Source organism: Thunnus albacares, chromosome 17, assembly GCF_914725855.1.
Source record: "Thunnus albacares chromosome 17, fThuAlb1.1, whole genome shotgun sequence".
NCBI classification, from domain to species: Eukaryota; Metazoa; Chordata; class Actinopteri; order Scombriformes; family Scombridae; genus Thunnus; species Thunnus albacares.
Window position 1 is genome coordinate 22896301 of NC_058122.1, and position 16213 is coordinate 22912513.

General features: G+C 36.3%; 1 protein-coding gene across 8 annotated transcripts in view; it reads left to right on the forward strand.

The window, feature by feature from the left end:
* Nucleotides 1-13565, forward strand: part of si:ch211-198m17.1 (mucin-2) — a 31013-nt gene extending 17448 nt beyond the window's left edge. For 6 of the 8 annotated variants that reach the window (XM_044330855.1, XM_044330858.1, XM_044330856.1 and 3 more), the window contains one exon: nucleotides 210-1239. In XM_044330855.1, coding sequence (XP_044186790.1) covers nucleotides 210-338 — 129 coding nt within the window. In that variant the 3' untranslated portion in view covers nucleotides 339-1239. Of the gene's footprint in view, nucleotides 1-209; nucleotides 1240-13266; nucleotides 13377-13473 lie in introns of those variants that run through there. The other 2 variants (XR_006398421.1, XM_044330859.1) reach the window with 2 other exon arrangements.
* The last annotated feature ends 2648 nt before the right edge of the window (nucleotides 13566-16213 follow it).

The window sequence follows — 16213 nt, forward strand, 5'->3', positions numbered from 1 at the left end:
ATCCTCATGCTTCACCTAGTGAGTGACAGTTCAAAGGAACTGATCCGATGCTAGTTTGGGAGTAGTCATGCATAGTTTTTCATTCTCACTGCACGTTGGTGACTGTGGTTACTGGTGTATGTACGCTTGGCTTGTGTGACTGAGTGAATATGTGAAGCCTCTACGTCTGAAAGACACTAACACATTGATTGGTTTCACTGACATTTCAGACGGGATCATATGATCTCAACCCAGATGGAATGAAAACCTTCAAAGGTAAAAATCCATCCCGTTATTCATATCTGGTTCAAGGCCACGAGAACCCCTACTTCTTACCAGGAGATGACAAAAAAAACTGAACATCTGGCCAGCTGGAGATCCGTGTAGGAGTTCGGAGCAAATCAAAAAGAAGTCACTTATTTGAAACTCTGGGACCACATTTCCTGAGCATGATCAGGTTGTTTATAAAGGTACCACAGTTTTGGACTTTCCTGGTTTAATGACAAATCACAAAGGACATTTCTTAAAAGAAAACTCGGAAACAGCCACCAAAGAGATTCATTAAACACAAGCAAGAATTCCTGTACATTATTTTTTTTAAAAGTGAGATTGTATTCATCATGCCTGCTCTTTGCCGAGAGCTAAATGTTGCTGATTATAACCAGTAGATGTCGCTGTTGCTCAGTTTCATTCTCCTACTGTTTTTAAAGGTACGGTTGACTTTTCTAAGCTTTAAAGAAATCCACCTGTAGTCTTTTAAAATTAAGCTTATTTTGCTAATTGCACTTGAGTGTGTGTTAAGTTTACCACCAGTTTCCCCTTGAAATCATGGGTAAATTGAATGTGGGCTTTCTGGGGCTACTATATATTTTTCTTATGATTATTTTTTAGAAAAATAAATAATCTTGAATGACTAAAGGGGCTGGATCCCTGGTTCTGGGTATTTTTAAAGGGATTTATACTGTAGCAGTACTCTGTATTTGTTGAAGCCACACTTGCAAAATGTGCCTGTTTTGATGATCTATTTGACAAATAGGAAACATTATGCAAAGCTGGTGATAAAGCCTGTCTGCTGGATGTGCCAATTATCACTTGAATACATTTCTTTTGAAGACTTATATATATATATATGTTTATTTTTTCGTGTCTGAGACAGTGCACTATTTTATAAGTGTGTCAAGTTTCTGTAAATAATTGAACATCTTTTTTTGCAGAAAGTGTGTTTATGTGTGGATTGGTAATAAATTAATTTAAACACAACGGCCTTGTTTGTCATCATTGATGGATGCACTCAGTGTAACTGCCCTCTGTAAGATCATTAACAGCTTCATTGCTCCCTAATTCAATATTTTGTGCCTTTCCGGGGTTTTTTTTACAGCCTATTTGTGTCACTAATCATTATCTGTGTAGAGTAGAGCAGACATCTGAAGAGTCAGGAATATCTAAACATATGAATTGATCAAAGGACTGTAAAGTGAACCATTGCAGCTTGAAGTTACAGACACTGAACTTATATATAAATATAAATTAATTAAATATTACATCCACTTAAATGTTAGTAAAACCACTTAAATACCATTCATACATGAAATGCAGCTCGAATTACTTCACATAAATTGCATAAAACATTTAAAGCACTTCACAAATCAAAGGTTGAAAACAAGCAATAAAATACAATAACTGAAAAAAAAAATATTTCAATGAGATTCAATAAAATAGGCAAAGCAATAGAGAAAGAAAATGTATGCTGTGACAGGATTATGTCTCACTTAAATTCTTTTCATTATTATTGTGTGATTGCTGAAAGCAATCTAATGTTATCCAAAGCTTTATAATTCTTTTTCTTCCGCACGCACTAACTACTTCTGCATACTTTCATTTATAGAATCCATTCATATATCAACACGTTCAGTTCGTTAAGGACATCTATGCTATTACTCTTTATTTTTATAACTTCTATAGTTTGTAAGATATTAAGCTTTTTTCAACATTTGTTTTTACAATGTATGTAAATGGGAGCAAATGACACATACAGACTTACACATGCATTCTGGCCCTCATAATATACATACATACATACATACATACATACATACTGTACATACATACATACATACATAAATGTGACAAATTAAAGGAAAAACCAGTACAGTCCTGAATGCTTGACCCCTACATTGTAGGGATCTGGTGGCTCTATTACGCTTAAGGCGGCATTTTGTTGGTATTGTTTGGGTCCACTTGTCCCCTCAGAGGGAAGTGTCACTGCAAATCAATACAATGTTGTTCTGAGTGATCATTTTTATCTTATGATGAAAAATTTCTATCCTGATGGGAGAGGTCTCTTCCAGGATGACAATGCCTCAATTCACAGGGCACATGCATTTTCTAGTTTGTGTACATTACAGTCCTAATTCCTAATTATTCCAGTTAACAAGGACTTCACAATGAAATGTTTAAGTGACTTTTTAAATACAAAATGTAACTATTTATCTGACATACCAATACAATAGCTGTTTTCTGGTGAGTCACGTGATTTAGGCCTCTTTAGTCCTAGATGTGTTTATGGCCAAGTAAAAATGTCAAAAATGTAATATGGTGTCACGTCCTACCAGAACTTTTTCTGTTTTTTGGACTCTTTGTGTTTTTGTTCTTTTGACTTCCTTGGTTTTTGTTATCCTTCTGATGCCCTCAGACTTTTTCTGTTTTTAGTTGGACTTTTTGAGGGGCCCTTTCATTTGTTTTGCATTTGTTTCCTGGTTTTGGTTTTCTCTGTTCCCTTGTGTGTTCCTCCTGTGTTTTTTGCGTCACCTGTTTGTTTACTTTAGTTCCTGTTTTTTTTTCTAATATTTCCTCCTTGTGTCTGGTCACTTTACTTCCTGTGTTTGATTATTTCATGTGTCTCACCTGTGTCTTGTTTCCCTCACCTGTGTTTCATTTGCAATCACTCCCTGTGTATTTATAGTCCAGTTTTCAGTTCAGTCTTTGTCGAGTTGTCTGCTTCTGTTCGTTGTTCCTGTGTCGCCTGCGTTCTGGTTCGTTCCCATGACCTTTTTGCTTTTTCATTAAAAAATATCTGCATTGGATTGTCCCTGCCTACCGTCTCTGCATTTGGGTCCACCTGCTCCACTCACCCACCCTGACATATGGGCAGATTTGAAGTAGAGCTACAATGTTTAGTTGATAAAGATGATTGAAAGAAAATAAATCAACAATTATATTGTAATTTTATATAATTGTTTCACTATTTTTGTTACATCAATGTGAAGTGAATATCTTGGGGTTTGGGACTGTTGATTGGACAAAACGTGACATTTGAAGAAGTTCCCTTGGGCGTCATTATTTGTTGTTTATTGATTTAAATACTGAGTTTCTTGAGTTATAGATTAGCTTGGATTGTAACTTACCATATACCCACCATACTTTCCAGGAGACAAAAGAGGGAGGCACTGAATCACTTCCTGATTTTAAGATCTTGCTGACATCACCAGTGATGTCATGAGTTAGACCAAGTATGGGGAGATTTATTTTATTTAGTTAAATGTTTGGTTTTGTATTTATGTTATTTGTAGTTATTTTGGTTTATGTTATGCATGTTATATTAACTGATACAAGTGACATTGTCATATACTAGTTCTTGCTATAAGAGAAAGGACAACCCTGATAGAAATATGGTTCTGCCTAGATAGATTGGAGAGTTGTTGGTTTGAGAAAGAGCAGAAACGAAAGAGGATGTCAGTGTAGTTGTGTTAAAGTAAGTTTGATTATGCTTGATTTCATTTGGTAGTCTCTGATTCTGTGTTTTATCACCTTCCTTGACACTCTGGCTAAGCTTCCTCACAGTAAAACTTGTATTTTATAATTGTAAAAAGCAAGAAAGGGTTGCAGAAATGTTTCTTTTTTTTGTTTCCTATCTTGTCAATCGTTTCTTCAACCCAGAATCCTTGAGGTTTTTGGAATATAGAGGTATGTTGGTGGTTTCACATCCTCCTTATGAGTTCAAATTTATGACAACTTTAATTTTATTTGAGAGCCACAGTCTAGGGGCGTATCCGTGATTGTTATTCCAGATGGCAGCGAGAAAATTACATTTGATGGTTTTATTACTTTTCATTAAAACAGTAAGATTCGCCAATGCTGTCTTTGCCTTCTCACTGATGAGGCTGACTGACATGTCGCCGTTCCCTCCATTTGTCATTGTTTTAAAAGATCTTAACTGTATGACATGCAAATGAAGAGGTTTGCTTTTTGCCTGTTATCTATTCATAGAAGAAAATGAACAGAACATTAGTGGGTCACCAAATGACGGACGGAAAAGGGAGAGGAGGGGTGAGAGACAGATAGTGATGATCAGCAGATACAGAGTAAAAGAGAGCAGGCAGCTTTACATTACTGTGCTGTAATGTCTCTTAACTCCCCATATCTTAACTGCATATGTGAGTGTCAGCATATGTTTATGTAATACTGTAGATCAAGGCTGATAATTAATGTGATTACTGCAAGCAATAAAAAAAAACAATATTGTAGCAGCTTGCAGCAGCTAGATTTTTTTTTACCCATCTTCATCCGGCAAATCAATAAGTGAGTTCCTTTTCGCTTTGCTGGGTAGCACAAGCAAAATACATTACATTTCCAATCAATTTGAATTAATTAATAATTAATTAAGTCTTCTAAAGAAACTTTTTTTGCCTCTGTTGGCACATATTCCATAATTCCATAATCTTCACCAAACTTGGTAAATACCATATTTAGATGACCCCGGACAAAACTTATGAGTTCATTTCTGGGTATCCCTTACTGTTTGTCTGTAATTGGTTGCCAAACTTTTGAAGGTGTGGATGATGCCCTTAACTAGAACAATTCATTGCTAAAAATGGACTAAACCAGATTCTGCAAAGTTGTACAGATGGGGATACTGAACAAGAGTGTTGTATTTGCAGCAATGCTTTGCAAGTTGTCAGCATTCATATGCATTTTCCGCAGGAAATGCATGTCTAGTTTTTATTGTGGTGTGTTTTATTTACCTCTGTGATTGAAAACATATCTCATTTAGATTTTTTGGGGGGGGAGATAATTGTTCTGTATGCATGATTTCTTGATTTGTTCATATTTACACTTGTGTGGTCCACTAGTGTTATAATACAGTGGCTATTCTCAAGTTTAGTATGTATGAAAATCAGTATATGCAGAGTTCAACATTTCATTTGCTGTATTGCTTTTGCAAACACCACCACTCTCATTTTAAGAGAATGATATTCAAGTATGATGCATTTCATTATGCATATCACAGCGTCAGTCTGTGGTAAGTAAATGGCCACATGAATCACAGAGTTTATGGAACTGTTTCTGTAAAAGGAGTTAACTGTGTATTTTACCTAGAAACGCTCCATCTCCCTGTCTGGTGTGTTGTGATATTTCACCCTGAGGGACGAAGATGAAGGTGTTAGAAAGTCTCAGAAGTTTCATGTTGGTGTTTGTGCAAAAGTTGTCTGGCAGTGTGCTGCTGTGGCATTACAGTTGAGCTCCTCACAGGCTCTTAAAAGCTGGATTTTGTTTGCTGGGAGGCTAAATCTGGCTTTGCCAGGCTTTAATCTTGGGCACTGGGTCACTGGAACACTGCGACTTGCATGCAGGGGGTACAAATCAGATGGACATGTTGATTTATATTCATATGTATGGAGTGGGTTTATATATTTGTGTACTGTGCAGCATCCTGATCTGTGGCTTAAAACCAGTGCCAGTTGCAAGGCTGGATTTTAATACTCATCTGCCTGTGAGTGAAATCACAAAAATAAAGCAGCTGCAGAACTTTACAGGGATGGAATCTGCTCAAGTAAAGTCAAGGTGTTTTTATGAGGGAAACTGAGGAATATAACCATTTCAATTTTAACATTTCACTTTGTCCATTTGACGATTTACTGTCTTTACTGTTTACTATCCACTACTCCCTCTGTTTGGCTTGAAGCCTGTAGCAGCTGACAGTGCTATAAGTACTGCTTATATCATTTTTGATAATCTTCCTTTAAATTGCCCTAAATGTTACAAACTACTATTGTAATCAATGTTCTGATAATATTATATTAATGAGAATATAAATTCTCAAAAGCTGTGTCATATATTCTGATCGATGATGTAATAATAACAGCAACTGTTTTTACTCAAATTTACTTCAATTCACTTTAATGTCCATGTGACCAGAGTTGCTGGAAATCATCAAATTCCTTTTTTTACAAGTTAAGATATGAAAAAAAGAATGATTCTGTCAGTAAGTTTAGTTAAAGCCGTTAAAGCATTTTCTCAAAACAACAGCTACTAGACTGAAGTTCACACAGACATCAAGTCATGGAGCAGCTGAATATTTGAATGGTATCACAGATGAGGTGACTAACTGAACTGCTGTTTACCATTTCATGCTGTAGGAACAGTACGTTTTCAGTAAAGTGGTTGGCTTTGGTATAAAATTGCTGATTGATCTTAAAATGCAAGAGAAATATATTACTTTTGTCATATGAAAACTTTATTATCTTTTGGGTAATTTCCTCTCTTACCTCTAACATGCCAAAAATAATTTGCATTTTTTTAGAAATCCAATTTAAAAACTTAAAACTGTATCGTTGCAAGATTAAAAAAGGGCTTCTTGTCCAGATTTGAGACATTTTCAAGATACACTGTTTCCAACAGCAGAAAAATACATATGTAAAAACTCTGTAGCAGAATTTAAATTATACACTTCATATTCTAATTTGTATATAATAAACAGCCGGTTCTGATCTATGGAGGAATGCATCATATTTTGTACCTATTACCAACCTGCCAGGTCCTGGCTCTGTCTGCTGCAGCACATCCCATCAGCCCACAGGCTCGGCTCACTGATCAATAGACCACTTAGCGGCCGTGAGCTACACATCCCAGTCATTTGACCTGCTGGAGCTGTGGGAATGGGCACGCAATCCAATAAGCATCGAGCTACTGAGACAAACGAGCTGGACTGCCAACTTGAGGAACTTCCTCCTCCCTGAGAGGCTGTTCTCCGGGTGGGAGGAGAGACGGATGCTGGACTCTGCAGACCAAGCTTGTCTCAACTAGTCACACTTTTTTGATGAGATAAAGACCTCCTATAAGAGTTATTGATTCTTTCATCTGAAAAAAAAACAACTTCCACTAAGAGGCGTCTACTATGTCTACAACCTAATTCTTCATAATAAGTGCAGTGAAAGATGCACAATACACAATTTCACCTTATAGCCTCCTGCAGAATTCTTTTTAGAGAAATGGCTTAAAGTATTTACAGTATTTTCTGAATTTTTGCCAGAAACACTGACCAAAAGACACATGAGTTGGTATCAGTTTGGAAAGACTACAAATTCTGTTAAAATATTTATTTTTCAAGTAAACTATGTATAAGAATCTGGGAGAAAGCTGCTTTGGCATCACAACAATAGAACAATTATAACAACAGGATGCCTACAGCAACATTTAAAAACTCTGAAAACGTTATAACATAAAATATACATGACTAAATAAGCAATTTAGAGATAAAGTTCTGAAAAATATATGATTAAGTGTCATTTATTGAGAGTTTAACACTCAAAAACGCTAATCTGCTTCGTCAGGACTGTGCAGGTGCGATTTGATCAGCTTTGATTGATAGTACCTTTTGACACAAGCAAACAACCTCACAACTGTCATTAGATCTTATTCAAATTTTGCAAAATCCCAATTCTTGCATGTAACTTTTGCAGAAAATTTTAGACCTCATTGCTCATTTAAGAAGGTCATCACGAAAATATGTTTTTAGAGCCTTTTAACGTAACAGACAAGACTTTTGGGATCCATTTTAAAATAAAAATACATGTAAAAATGTGGTGTGGTCGAACGGTAAAGATCTCACTCAAAACATCAAAGAACTGGGCTAAGTATATTGTCATGTGTCTACAAATGTAGTCACCAATGGATTAATACAGTAAATGCTCCTTTTTGGGTAAAGAAAATAAGATATTTACGCATTTTGCATCCAGGCTACTACACAGAAACTACCACATGTGTTTCCACGTAACAAATCACAGCAAGTAGAAGTTTTACAGTATTACTTTAAAACAAAGAGGCATGTGTGGAACATAAAGGAGGTGGTATTTCAGCACCATAAACTAATTAATTAATTATCAATTTTGACTTTTCAGAGTTGTCATGTGATTTTGAAAGTATTATTCTGATAGCAGCCCATAATATTTTCAAAATATGGACCATATTACCTAATTATTATTATTATTAGGTTATTAACATATCAGCATATTACCATTGTATATCAAAATATGACATAACCTTATTATTATTATTGTTACCAAAATTTTACTGTGCTATTACTGAATGTTATCTTTCGATGTGTTTCTGCATTATTACTCCTTTATTTTTGACCCCTTATTACGCTGTTACAAAAATTTGTGTCTAATATTAGCTAGTTATACTCATTGTTAATACCACACTATTACCTGTTATTACTTTGCAATTACATTATATTACATCATTACTCTTAATTATCAACATTTTGCCCCTCTATTATCATGTTATTAGTGAACTGGAATGTAAAGTGCTACCGAAAAGAAAACCCATCAAATTATTGAAAAGCATTGTAAAGCTTTAAAATTACGGCAGTTTTTCTTTGTTAATGAAAATGTTGATTTTAGAGATACACAGGACTACACTAATATAATAATATCACTTTCAAAAAGGGATAAACTACCACTTCCTACCAGTTCCTCAATACTTACAACATAAAATTTAATGATCCAAGTTTATTTCCAAGTTCATAAAAATGACAAAAATTCTCTCTGAGAATATTATATTGTTGGTGTGATGCTGAGCTCACAACCAAACAAGAGAGAGAGAGTGGCATATGGAGCAGTCTGAGGCAAAGATTAGAGCCTTCTTAACTGCAGCAGATGGAGACGATAGTATGCAAACACTTAACAATGCACGATTGCCAACAAAACAATCTAATAAATACCTGCCAAAAGGTCCACAAAGGAAGCAGAAGCCACCTGTTTTACTGTTTTATTGCTGTGAACGAGCAGATATCCGCCTGTTATTCTCTCCCTCCGGTTCTTCTCAGCTCTCTTTCCCTCCCTTCTTCCGTCTTTATTAAGTCACACAGACGGCTGTAATTCACTTTCACTAATGCAGCTCCGCAGCAGCCAGTGAAGTACATAAAATTATGAAACATTTCCCAGCAGCCTTATAGGTCTCGGCTAACAGCTGCCAAGAACACCCCACGGTCCTCCTCGGACTTACACCTTCTTGTATTATCTTATTATAACTGGTGATGTAAAGTCATTTAAACTCAGCTCAGCAATCATTCTTTATTTGGAAAAGAAGGAATATTCAACTATTAAGGCTGACATGAATATTTAATGTGTAAATAAATGAAATAATTTTTAAGTGGCATTAATGACTGGATGTTAAAATTGGATTTTTAATTGCATGAGAGGAAGCAAATAAATGTGTTTGTTCTGAAATTATGAGCAAATTTGGTCTTTAATGGTTGCTGCTTGTCTTTTGATGGCAACTAACTGGAAATTTAAACATCTTTTTTTTAGTTATTTATTTGTTGTTCTGTTTTTACCGCATTAATTGTTATTTATAGCATCAATACTGAAGTCACAAACTTCATCTTGTTACTTGTGCAGTGACAATGAAGATATTCTATCCCATTTCTATTCTGTTTGTCATTTCCACTGATTACACACTTCCTCCTTTCCATATAATCATCACTTCATACTTTCTATCTGGTGGAACAGCCAGGTATTTATATTAAATGAACTATATCAGGGTTTAATTACGTAAGAAAAGAATAGAAGTGGTCCAAAAATATGGGCTCAAGCTTCTTTTGTATCCCTAACTTTGCCTTATCAAAGTGGCCTAATCTGATTGGCTGCAACCTGATTTGTAATCGTCCCATCTCCCCCACGTTATCTCAGACGGTGGAGAGGAGGGGGCAGCCGGAGGCCTTGGAGGAACCTGAGTGCTAGGAGATAATGCAGGGAAGGCCAGACAGACAATCATATTGATGACTCTTGGAGGCCGAGAGAATGGTGAGAAAGACGTGGCGCCGGGCAGGCATTAGTCTGAGAGGACATTAAGCCTCCTGCTTCCAGACAAACAGCAGCGATCTGATAAAAGGAGGAAGAGTAAATATGATTGCAGTTACTATTAGAGAGAGGCGATACCTTCAAGTCTGTTAATCCTTATTCATTTATAGAGCAAGCTGACACCTTAAGATCCACATAAATGGGATGAACCAAATAACAGGAACACTTACACTGTAATCCTTTGGTTCCCAACCTTTTTGACTTGTGGTCCCTTAAAATAAAGCAATTCTTCTTGCAAAGCCTCATCACAGATTATAGCCTGTTGTAATCCGTTCAATCACTGACCGGTTTTTAGAGGCCTAAGAAAGGTGAAAATATCTATTAAATGTCCTTTGATAATATCTAATAATTTGAGAAAAGTAAGAAAAAAATACTTTCTATGTAATATTCTTTCATATCCCTATCTGGGGAACCTCTAACTGGTCAAATCTAAATGAAAAACTCCTGTGCCACTGATCAAGTAGTTTTTAAATTACACTCTTATTTATTGGGGTAACTTATTATACTGCACTGCACTGTAAAAAAAAAAGTTATTTCACAGAAATGTACTGTATTATTTTAAACTTTTTTTTGTTTTTTCTACATTAAGTGTAAACTGGATTATTCAATTACTTAATGATCTTGAATGTAAAATTACATTGAATTCTATGTAAAAATACAAAAAAATACACATCTATTACTGAATATAAAATTAAGCAACTTTCTGTTTTTTACAGCAAAACTTTAAATTTAATGTAAAAAAAAAGAAAAGTAAAAAAAACTGTAAAAAGATTTGCTTTCTTTCTTTGACCTGTGCCCTTGCTTTTTATGTTTTTTTATTCAAAAAAAAAAATTCTATTACAATTTCCTTTTTCTAATTTACTGATTTGTCCACTTTTCTTTGTTCTTATTGTTTGGGAGGTAATCCCACAATCAAAGCTTAAAAATGGAAGAGAAACTATGTAAAGCATACAGTAACGGACGGTATGTAAGTATACTGTGTGTATCCCACATAAATAACATTATTTAGGAAACAAAAAACTATTGTATGTCAAAGATTTCCACTTGCATTATTGAAAAAGATCAATTTATGAAAAACAAGTTGGTTGGGTGGAGGGTTCATCATCAACAAACAAACAAAAACTATTTGTGAAAATGCAAAAAAGGGCTATTTCACTGCTTTTTTCCCGTCCAGACCACATTAGACTAGGTCCAGATCACAAACCATTATACTTAGAACTGTCAAATCTGGACTAGATTATCATGGAGACTCCAGAGTCTCATTAAAACACAGTTTCTTATTTGTGAAACCTTTACTCTATTTGTGAAAATGCAAAAAAGGGTGCTTTCACTACTTTTTTTTTCTACCAAGACAATATTAGACTAGGTCCAGATCAGAAACCATTATATTTAGAACTGTCAAATCTGGACTAGATTAACATGGAGAGGCTAAAGTGTCTTAAAAACACAGTTTCAGAGTTGTGAAACCTTTATTGTATTTGTGAAACATGCAACTGTGATCAAACAGTTGTAAATTTAACTTTAATTTTTGTATTTTGGTTCCTGCAATCTTCCATCTTGTGTAATGGGATACTTTCATTGGTTTTGAAATGTTGTTGACTCAAAACTGCTCATTTTTATTGTATTGTATTATATTGTTGCTGTGGATAGACAAATAGAAGCCATGAATTAGATCATCTTCATATCATTTGTATTTGTAGATTGTCTAGGTTCAGTAAAACGAAGAAACCTTATCATTCCACACCTGTCCACTAGTCTCTTAGAGTTTCCTGCCTTTGTCAGTCATGTGACCCTGCTCCTCCCTGCACAGCTGCCTCTCATTGTCCCATCAGCTCCACAGTACATATAATATATATGTTACACCAATTCTCTCATTAACCTCCAGTCACAATATTCCCACCTGCTACTTGTTCTGCAATCTGCTACCTGTGATTTGACTCACAGCATGTCTCTGACCTGCCTGCCTGCATGTCTTGCCTGTCTGAAATAATTCGCCTGACTCTTGACTGCCTTCAGTTTGTTGATTTCAGTAAAGCCCCTTTAATTCAACTTATTAGTGTTGTCGGCCTTGTTGCCAACTACTTTGGACTGTGACATCTCTGGCGCACTAACCCGTCTGTTTGTTTTTTTTTTACACTTATTTGGCTGTTTTAGTGTGTCACGTCTCTGCTGGTAAGTCATGCAGCTCTTGGTGGGAAGGATGTGAGTCATGCTCAATTTAGGGCTAATCTTTACAGATAAGGCATAAATATCACATCTATTCCATGTGTGGAATACAACTGTATATTTTATGAGGCAGTTATTAGCTTTTGTCTCCTACAGTCTTCCATCTTGTGTTAATGAAATACTTTCATTGGTTTTACAAAGAAAGATACAAGACACAACCCAAGAACATTAGCATTCACTTTGAGCAGAGGGGATATAGTGTGTGTGTATGTATCAAAGCTATCTTATGTGAAAACCATGTTAATGGGGTTTTTTTGCATCATTCTTAAATCACTGCAAACAGAGACAGTACTGCAGTTTAGCCGTGAGCAGATATTTTTACCCCCCAAAACATTTATATCATGACAGAATAGTGACTACATAGACATGTGGCTGCTGATGCACTAATTGGCAATCACTGTGATTACAGATGACCCTCTGGCAGTGAGTATAATACATTGCCATCCAAGGGCAAAAAAAAACAAGAATGTCTTCTCAGAAGCTATTATCCATTTATCAGTTCTATAAATAATCTATGTCTAATAGCGCGCATACTTTTGGCGCACCAACTGGGTTTTGTTTCGGCATGTTGCCCACCATGAGAAAACGTTTAGGCACCACTTAAAGTATTTTTTTTTAGCATTTTCCTTGTGCACAAAATGCTTTCCTGTTCTGTGATACAGCACAGCAAGTTGCTCCAGCATTGCAGAAAAATGATTCAGAGCGGCTCATCCACAGTATCTAATGTATTGTTCTACTATTGTATCTGATTTCAGGTGTATCCACTTCTATAAAGATGGATCTCCACAGACTGAGATAAGAGTACAATAAGAGCATGGATGGAAAAAGGAAAAGAATGACTAGATTTTTTTGTTGTTTGTTTGTTTGAATAAAGTAATCACCTTTTTAGGTCATTTCTGCTTTGTCATCCTGCACACAGAGGATGCACGAGAACAGAGATGCCAGAGGCACTGACATGAAACAAAGCTAATGAGGCAGACTTATTTCACTACAGGGTATGTCTGGCTTTTGCTGCTTCGTTAATAGTTAGTAAGTACTTGGCTTCATCATTTTGCGCTGCAGCATCATCCTGTAGTACACATCTGCTCACAGAGTCTCCAGCATTTGGCCTATTATCTGATTTCAGCTCCATCCATGTGGTCCCTCTGGAGCTGACCGAACACACATAGACCCAGTTTATGACCTATTTGTGGGGTCAGAACACAGCTTGGACCTCCTGCTCCACCCCACACTGTGGACATCATTCCAGCCTCTTCTGCTCCCCAGAGGAGGAGGTTAGCAGATGCTACTGAATCAATATGACCAAAGACCCATAACGACCTCCGCTGGAACTGATGGGGATGTTTGGAGTGTAGATACTCCCTCTGCACAGCTGACCTGCTGTCACTGCACTGACTTGGCTGTATCAGGTCAGGACTCCCCCAAGTTTTTTATTTGTTGATTAGTTTATTTTACATTGACAGTGTATATATTAATAAGCATTTCTATAAAAGTGAAAACAACATCTCTGACCAGAAATCATCTGAAGAACCGGGGATACATGAAAAAATTAGGTTAAATATATAAATATGTGTACATGTTGTCACAATCTCCACTATAAATGACCATTGACTAAATGTAAAATCTAATCTGGAACGATAGAACTACAGTAAGTAAGTACACTACCAGTTTAAACAAAAATACAATACAATACAAATAATTAAACATAAAATACAACATTGATATATTTTGCACATACTACTGAGATTATATGGGTTTCCCTTTAAATGTGAGCTTAGCAATTTTACACTCTGATCAAAGAAGCTTTCTAATTTCAGAAATGTGACACTTGTTTTGATTTTAGCTTCAGGAAACCATGATGCAGTTATACCCTTCATGCAAAAACTATATATTTTTTTAGCAATAATAGAATATTATTAGTTTTTTTTAACCTTTACCATTTCCATGTCTTAACACACAGCGTTGTGAATTCCTACTGTAAATAACAAGCACCTTAACACATAATTTTCATGTTATCTTTTAGGAATTTGCACAGTTGGTGCTTTGTTTACTTTCTCACTGAATTTCAGCTTTACCATCCATATAAGATCTGTAGATCAGCAGTATTTGTTGGCTTTGAGCAGAATATGTAACCAACTAAATGAGAAATAACCAAAATGTCATGACATTTTCCACAAAGCCATCACCTGGCCAGTCAGGGAAAGTCTCTTTCTTGTTTCATCTGATTTGACTCTAGTATGTACACACACATCAGTATGAAAAACATGTAGATCCTTCTTTGAACTCACAATTGAATGATTTCTGTAGTGTCTGCATACTCAGAGCATGTTTTCATGTGCCGTTCAATTCTTTGTATCCTGAGGTCCTCAGCGGTCTGGACACGAGGAGGGGGCATCCAGGCACAAAGACAGACTGGAAACACCCACAATTATCATGTGAATGGAGGGGTGAGGTGGAGGAGTGTGTGTGTGTGTGTGTATGAAGGGGGGGGGGGTCAACCCATCATTAAGATGCTGTGTGTCTGCTGTGGGAGCTACATGTGTGCAGACAAAGAGAAAGCAGCCGCTACATAGCTGGATGTGGGCTGCCACAACCTCAGCTTCAGTCCTGCCAGGCTCAGGGAGGAGGGGGAGGGGAGGTCTCTGTCAGAGGCAGAATAGCCACCACAACATGCCAGAATCAGACCAAAGTGAAAGGGAAAATGTATGAGTCTGGTGACCATATCTATAGAATCGTATGGCCCCAGTTTGTGCCTCTATTATCAATTACATTTGAGTCAGAGATAAATATCTGATTTTGTAAAAGATAAATCCTTCCTGATCTTTGAAAACCAAGAAGGTAATATCACAACTTTCAACCCTAAGGATGAAAAAAAAACTTTTTTTTACCTGTTTCCAAAGTTGCGACTGAATTTCCTGATCCAAACAAATAACTACCTTAACCAGAAGTGCACAATAACAAAATTTAAATGCTTTATTATCAAGCATCTTCATGATCTGGAACAAGCTTCATATACACAATATTGACTGAAAGTTGATATAGTTGCTAACTCATGTTAGGAAACTATTGCCTGACTGCAACTTTACTGTTTTGGTTCACTCTCAGCGCTCTCCTAGTCATAGTCACACTATCTGCTCAGTGCCAAACAGCAAAAAGACATCGTTATCTGTAGACTAGCTGGTGAACGTAGTAGAACATTTAGCAGCTAAACAGCCAGATATTTCCCTCAAGAGTTAATAGAGAAGAAAAACACAGCTATGAGTGAATATTGGACTTACATTCACCAGGTGGACAGGTACACGACTCCAAATGAATCATAATGCTGCCCCATAACTGCTGGATGTGTAAATAAGAAACTGTTTGCTAACATGTATATCATATCAACTTAAAAGCTGATGATATGTCAGTATTGTGTAACAACTTGTTTCGGCTGCCCTCAAGTGGCCAGAAAAATCAGTCAATGCGGGTTTAAAATGTTAGTCAAATATTCACACTCCTTTTAGCTCTGGTTTGGTCTCCACCAACTTCTTAGAGATAATATCTGACTCTTTAGCTGCCAAATGTTCCACGATGTTCACCAGCTAGGAGCTAACTTTGTCTTTCTGCTGCTTGGTGCTGGGCAGGTAGACCCAATCAGAGTGTTTTGCCAGAAAACAGCTGCCTGCTGCAGTTAAAAACAGAAAGCTGTGAGACTGAACCAAATAGTTAAGTTGCAAGCTGTAACACCCAAACAATGAGCCGAAAGATGTTCATCGATCTATATGTGAGTCAGGTGATAATTCTCAGTTGGTTTGTCACTGTGAGCGACTCCTTTCACATTACATGTAGCCATTTGATCCATTGGTATTATAAAAATATAGGTTAAT